The sequence below is a fragment of the Erigeron canadensis genome, chromosome 9, assembly GCF_010389155.1.
Source record: "Erigeron canadensis isolate Cc75 chromosome 9, C_canadensis_v1, whole genome shotgun sequence".
Taxonomy (NCBI): Eukaryota; Viridiplantae; Streptophyta; class Magnoliopsida; order Asterales; family Asteraceae; genus Erigeron; species Erigeron canadensis.
In genome coordinates this window covers 7,965,450-7,972,233 of record NC_057769.1, presented here as the reverse complement: position 1 = coordinate 7,972,233, position 6,784 = coordinate 7,965,450, and the positions used below count along the sequence as shown (strand labels likewise).

General features: G+C 34.5%; 1 protein-coding gene across 1 annotated transcript; it reads left to right on the top strand.

Moving 5' to 3' along the window:
- The first annotated feature begins 691 nt into the window (after positions 1–691).
- On the top strand, positions 692–6,178 carry LOC122581799 (RNA demethylase ALKBH10B-like). The gene is made up of 7 exons (XM_043754079.1): positions 692–1,310; positions 4,195–4,325; positions 4,414–4,531; positions 4,894–5,010; positions 5,103–5,218; positions 5,294–5,448; positions 5,564–6,178. The coding sequence occupies exons 1-7, from the start codon at positions 833–835 to the stop codon at positions 6,042–6,044; spliced, it is 1,596 nt and encodes a 531-aa protein (XP_043610014.1). The 5' UTR covers positions 692–832; the 3' UTR covers positions 6,045–6,178.
- Positions 6,179–6,784: the final 606 nt, after the last annotated feature.

The following is a 6,784-nucleotide window of genomic DNA, read 5'->3' as shown; positions in this document are numbered from 1 at the left end:
AATGACGACACAAATCATCAAATCCATTTACATAAATCACTACATGTTATTTAAGTAAAGCAAAAATATGCCAAGACGTTGCAATTCCATATTGTTTGAGTTGGCGGGTGGCAAGTTGACAAATTAGAATTAACCAACCCATAGGCACCCCATATTATCATGGTGTTAAAAACTCAATGACGCGTTAAATAGGTTGGTTGATTTCGGGTCACATGGGTTGGTGAGTTGGCGTATTAAACAGGTTGATGAGTTGATAGGTTAACGGATTGATTTCAATTCAAATTAGTGTGTTGTCGGATCAAATAAATTGGCGGGTCGACTTATTAAAAAACATTATAAATTTATATATTTTCGGGTTAACGGGGTGACCTAATAACGCAAAACGTCAACCCGACCCCGACAAAAAAAAAACAAGTTGGCGGATTACCGAGTTGAGATGTTACGAAACTAACCCAGTTTTCCGTATTAGTTCGAGGCTTGGGTAACATATTAACACGCTGGCAAAAGTGACGTACTACAAGTAGCCACGTCAGCAATCGTGTCCCCACAGACGGACTTGCCAATTACGGTCATCACAAACCAAACCCTCGCTTTCATCAAATTTAATTTTGTTTTTTCCTTTAATTTTTCCAGCCACCTATATATATATATATATACACACCTTCCATCTACATACACATCGTCCCTGTATACATACATTTCTATACCTCATTATTTTCAAAATTTGAACTTCCGAATTGTAATCACCTAATTAACGATCAAAACGTCGTTTTATTGCAAACACAATTTCGAGGAATTCATCCATTTTCACGAAAGTAAGTGATCGACTAGTATGGCGCCGGCAGCCGGCGTAGCTGATCGATTACCGGCGGCGATGATGATGCCAGCAACGGTGATGTCAGATGCATACGCAAAAGACGCGATAATTTCATGGTTTCGCGGCGAATTCGCAGCCGCAAACGCGATAATTGATGCGTTATGTGGACATTTATCGGAAACAGAAAGCGGTAGGCGTGAATACGAAGCGGTTTTCGGCGAAATTCATCGGAGACGGATGAATTGGATTCCGATTCTTCAGATGCAAAAGTATTTTTCGATTGCGGATGTCACTTTGGAGCTTAAGAAAGTTTCAGAGGCTAAGAAAAAATTATCATTATGTGATGATCATAATATTGTTTGTAAGCCGGAGGTTATCGAACCTCCGGCTTTCGAGACGGAGAAGATCAGAGCTGTTGATTCAAATGGTGATGGAAATTCTTGTGTTGATGATAATATTTCCCCCAAGAGTAGTACTGTGGTAAATACTGCAGGTAACTAAATGCATGTTATTATAATATCTTTGTTTTCTTTCTTTTAACGTCGCCAAATAATTTTAAGATTATTACTTATGTAAATAATTTAACTTCAAATCTCTACCAAATAAGCTAACCCCATAAATAAATATATTAATAACTACACTTTTTTTCAAAAAACTTTAACGTTATTTTTCAACTTTGAATTATAAAATTAATATACAAAACAGTTATAAAACCCGTGATCAATCGGTTTGATTTAGTTTGAGGAACCTTTTTTTTTTTTTTTTAAAGTTATTTATTTGTTGGTAGTTAATATGTTATTTTAGTGCAGTTATAATTAAGGACTGAATTTTTTTTTGTGACAGTAGTATACGTATTAATTTGATTATTTGTTTATTATGTCAAATTGCGTAGAGTTGAAGATTTCCAGATCTCTGTTTTTATAATCATACAGTAGTATACGTATTAATTTTTTTTTATTTTTTTTATCTGTTCATAATTTCATATGATCATGTCTCTCCATTATGGACACTTTACAGAATTGATTTGGAACTTTTTTGAATTCAATAATTATACACAACAAAAATTCAACAGTCATTATATTTTTTAGCTAGGACCCTAATTATAATACTAATATATTATTTTGATACACATGTACATTTGTGTGGAATTCTTTTGATTTTTTAAAAGTATTTCCAAAGACTTTATTTAGAAAAAAAATTTAAAAAAAAAGAGTTTGGCTTCAAAGGAAATTTCCAACCTTTTTGTGTATTTGGAAGTCACTTTTTGTTTTTCTAGAAGGAGGTTTTGGGTTGGTGGCTTTTAACGGTCCCTTAAATTGGACTGAAATTATATGACTTTGAAAAATGAGAATTCTCATCTTCCTTCGTTGATATTCTCTTTTTGGAGCTTGAGATTATTGAATTATTATGAGTGTCAGTAAAAGCTAAAATTCAATTGTTTCTAGTCCCAAGGATGTTGGTATTCTCGAGGTGTCATTTCCACCAAAAGTGTCTTCTTTTCCAAAAGTAATACACAATATATATAGAGAAATAAAAACACGATAAAATTGAATATAAGTTAATACAAATATAAAAAAATTTATTTAAAGAAAATTGATAATAAACACTAGAGTTCACAGAATTATTGTCCATATCTACAAAATATTTCCGGTAAAACGAACATAACCTTCTAGTCTTGTTTTGTTTGTCGGGTTTTTTATTTAAAGAAAATTGATATAAACACTAGAGTTCACAAAAGCTAAAGGATACCATTCAATGGAAGCTAATTTGTTAAACATGAATGTTGTTTTTCTTAAGTGTAGGATACATTTGGTCATTGGATTCTAACAATTGGGGTGATGTGGATTCCTTCATATAGATCTGTTTGTTCACTTGTTGTGTCCTCCGTCCATTTCAATGGACCTAGCCAGCCAACTATCTAATTGTTTTTCCTTTTTCTCTTTGGTCATGCTAATTACAATAACTTTGGAGTAGGTTACAATAATCATGGAATCTTAAGTTGGCTTTTTTAACAAGATTCTAACACAAACTAGCTGTTAGCCGGTTACTACATTAACTTTCTAATTAAGTTATTAACTTTATAATTAAGTTAATGAAACAACCAGAACCAACCATTATAGTATGACTTCCCTATTGGCGATTTTTGTTTCGACTTCTACTACCCACATTTGCTAGATTTAAAAAATAAAATAAAAAAGGTTACTTGATATGTATTGTTAGGCGACTAATTCAATTTATCACAACTATTTCATCACGGATTTGCTAATAATACTTTTTTTTTAATGATAAATTTGAGTCTGACAGCATTGTCCTATCGCACTAGGATTTAGACTCAATACCTCTAAGTATCAAGCTCTCACAGGTACCAATCCATCTATTGATGGTTGGTATTACCACAAATTTGTTAAGTACGGTTAAACTCACAACCTTTTGGTTGATTAGTCAGCTCGATAAGTAATGGAGATGCAACTAGACTATTAAGGCGAACCAAGTAACTAGTGTTCGTTATGCATAAACCACGCAAAGAAACTATAAAAAGGGAAATGGACTAAAGGATAGAATCAATGATGCCCACTAAGACTTCGATGGATGTGGGATACATAGTGGAGAAAGAATATGGGACTAGGTATCCTATAGTAAGTTGCTACTACTATGTGTTAGTGCCATACTGTTATATTTGCTTTTATACCTTTGTCATATTATGTTAGTGGAATGGAGGTAATGCTTGGTGCTTGGAAATAGTGATATAGTGCCTATAAAGCCTTGTTTTTACTTGAAAAAGCTACAATGTTGTTTTAGAAGGGATAGAATAGAACGAACTAAATGGGTCATGGACCATAGTGGGGTCAAATTCTGCATTTTGGGCGGTTGGTGATTTTTTGGTTAGGTCCTGTATAGAATGTCAGAGTGGCATTTTGGTTTGTTGTCATAGAAATGATTGATAACTAATTATATTGTCAAACACTCAACGCTGGTGAAATTGTTTATCGACACATAAAAGTGAACTACTCTGCATTTGTACCATGTATTACTTTCAAAAAATCAGCAGTACTGACCTGACTTAAAAAAGAAGTTGTTTTTATCTTTTATACGAGTATAAGCTAAAAACACAATTAATAGGCAAACACTTAAAACGGTGTTTTGCCTAAAAAAAACTAAAGCTATGCACATCTTAACTATGCAACAATGCCTTCTTAATTAAAACGTTCTAATAAATGAAGAAGATACAATACTGGAAATGTAAATATGACTTGTTAGGGAACTACATTATTGATAAACTACGTATGGTTATGATAATGTTGTATGTTAATACTCTAATTATCGATCTGTGTTGTAATTTATTGTTAATATATTTGTCATGCCCGTTTGAACCGTAGGATCTCAGGAAGTCCATTCAGCGCCGGTAAGTGTTGAAGTAAGCTCAAACCAAGAAGATTGGGAGGCACGACGTGCTGAAATCAAAATGACGAAAGGGTTTGTGGCAAAGGAGTCTGTAAAAGGGCATATGGTAAGTCCTTTCTTCCACATTTGTTTATTTGTTCTTTAACACATGTTCAAATTGTTAGAGAAAATGATAAATCAATTTGTGACTGCAGGTGAATGTTGTTAGAGGCTTGAAGATGTATGAGGAGATACTCCAAACCACCGAGCTATCCAAGTTGACGGACTATGTAACTGAACTCCGAGTTGCTGGCCAAAATGGAGAACTCTCAGGTGGATCCTGTGATTCGTGATGCTTTTGTAGTTAACCCTGTTCTTTCCTTTTGGGGTTGAAGTTATTGAGATAGTAAGGGATTGAACAGGTTTGGCATAATTTTCATTTCAGTTAATTATAGCTTTGCAAGTATTTGTAGAACACAACGTTACTAATAGATGTTCATGACCTTATTAGACCATTTTTATAGATAGAAGGAAAAGGTTCTCAATATTACCATAGGGATTCTGCATTCTGCCATAACCTTTAGTTATATACAAATTCTTCATGTATATCGTAACCTCTTTGTAAATCTTGAAGATAATAGTACCGTTTAAGTTACGTGATTTTATAATCCTATTTCTTTGACGTGGATGATTAGGTGAGACATTTATCATGTACAACCAGCAGTCCAAAACGATCAAGAGAGAGCTTCTTCAATTTGGAGCTCCCATTTTTGGACAGATAAAAGATGAAGCTACAAATAAGCCCCAAGATAGTAAGCATTTACTGACACGAATCTTTTGAAAATGGTAATTTTGTAGATTTGATCAACATTTAACATCACGACTATGTTTTAAACTTTTACAGGCAAAATCGAGCCAATTCCTGCTCCTCTTGAAGCTGTCATTGACCTTCTAATTCAGTTTCACCTGATATCTGAAAACAGACGACCAAATAGCTGCATAATTAACTTCTTTGATGAGGTATATTATACTTTTGCGCTCCTTAATCAATTTTTCAATTGAGTTTGTGTTACTGAGCCTAAATCCGCTATGCAGGGAGAATTCTCACAGCCTTTCTTGAAGCCACCTCATCTAGAGCAACCTATTTCTACGCTTCTTCTATCTGAATCGACAATGGCTTTTGGACGTACTCTAGTTTGTGATAACGATGGAAACTACAAAGGACCACTGATGCTTTCTCTCAAAGAGGGGTTAGTCTAAATTCTTATAGAACAAGATGATCATTATATTCAAAAATATGACACTAATTGTTATTTAGTAATTATTATATTGCACCATTTGATGTTGATTTTTGAAACTCGACAGGTCACTCTTAGTGATGAGAGGAAACAGTGCTGACATGGCACGCCACGCCATGTGTCAATCTCCAACTAAACGAATCAGTGTCACGTTTTTCAAAGTCCGAATAGAAACCTACGACAAAAATCAATCCCCAAAAGATCCTATGAATGGAGCTATGACTCTATGGCAGCCCAATGTTCCAACCCCACTGATCACACCAAATGGAACACTAGACGGATACAACTCAATCCATGTTATACCAAAATGGGACTCAATCCGGGCCCCACAACTACTAATGCTAGCCCCAGTGCGCCCAATGGTGATGACTCCTAGAAGGTTGCCACGTGGTGGGACGGGTGTGTTCTTGCCATGGAACGGTGGGTCAAGAAAGCCCGCAAAACATCTACCTCCACGTGCTCAAAGAGGCCGTCTTCTTGCCCTTCCAGCCTCTAATGAACCACACAAAATGGACCGAACTCCTGATTCCGGCATTAGTGTTGCGTGAGAAGAAATGTGGCATGGTGAATGAGAGCTGTTTGTAGTTTGTGTTTCTGGTTGTTTGGATTTAACTTAGTGTACAACAAGGCATTGGCGATTGAAAAATGAGTTTTATTTTTATTATTACTTTATTTTTACTTACGGCTCAAGAGGGAAATTAAATAGGTTTTAGTGATGGTGATTAAACCACATCTGTTTTTCATTGTCAATCACCTTAGAGTTTTAGAGGCAACACTTAAAATCTTAAGTTAAAAAAGTGTGAATTGTTGTTATTGTTTGCCTTTACACAAGTTAACTTTGTTTTTCATTTCTTTTATCGATTTGTTTTACATCTTTATTAAGTTTACCTTCTCGTCACATAGATTTTTCTGTACTTGTCAAAGGGACTTGGCTTGAACTTTTATCGACTTTCTCAACACATATATACCATATTTATTTGTATCTATACTTAATTATAAAGCATTTGTTTCATTCAATTTTTCAACCTAATAACCCCAAAATACTTTTTTTTCCACTAATTTAAACATTTATATTTAAGATATATATAATACCCTTAATGAAAATTTTTTACAACATGCACCCCTCAACTTTTAAAAATAACTATAACACTCTTTTTTTACATCAGTCACTTTTACATTAATACCCACATTGCTACCACCACCAACCCTGCCACTACACCACCACCTGTTGCCACAACCACTGCTACCGTCGCCGCATCGTACGGACATTTGTATAGTGTGTATATAT

Coding starts and splice junctions, on each gene's coding strand:
- LOC122581799 (XM_043754079.1), top strand. CDS start 833: ATGGCGCCGGCAGCCGGCGTAGCTGATCGATTACCGGCGGCGATGATG. Junction 4,532..4,893: donor CCAAAATGGAGAACTCTCAG/GTGGATCCTGTG, acceptor GTGGATGATTAG/GTGAGACATTTATCATGTAC. Junction 5,011..5,102: donor TACAAATAAGCCCCAAGATA/GTAAGCATTTAC, acceptor AAACTTTTACAG/GCAAAATCGAGCCAATTCCT.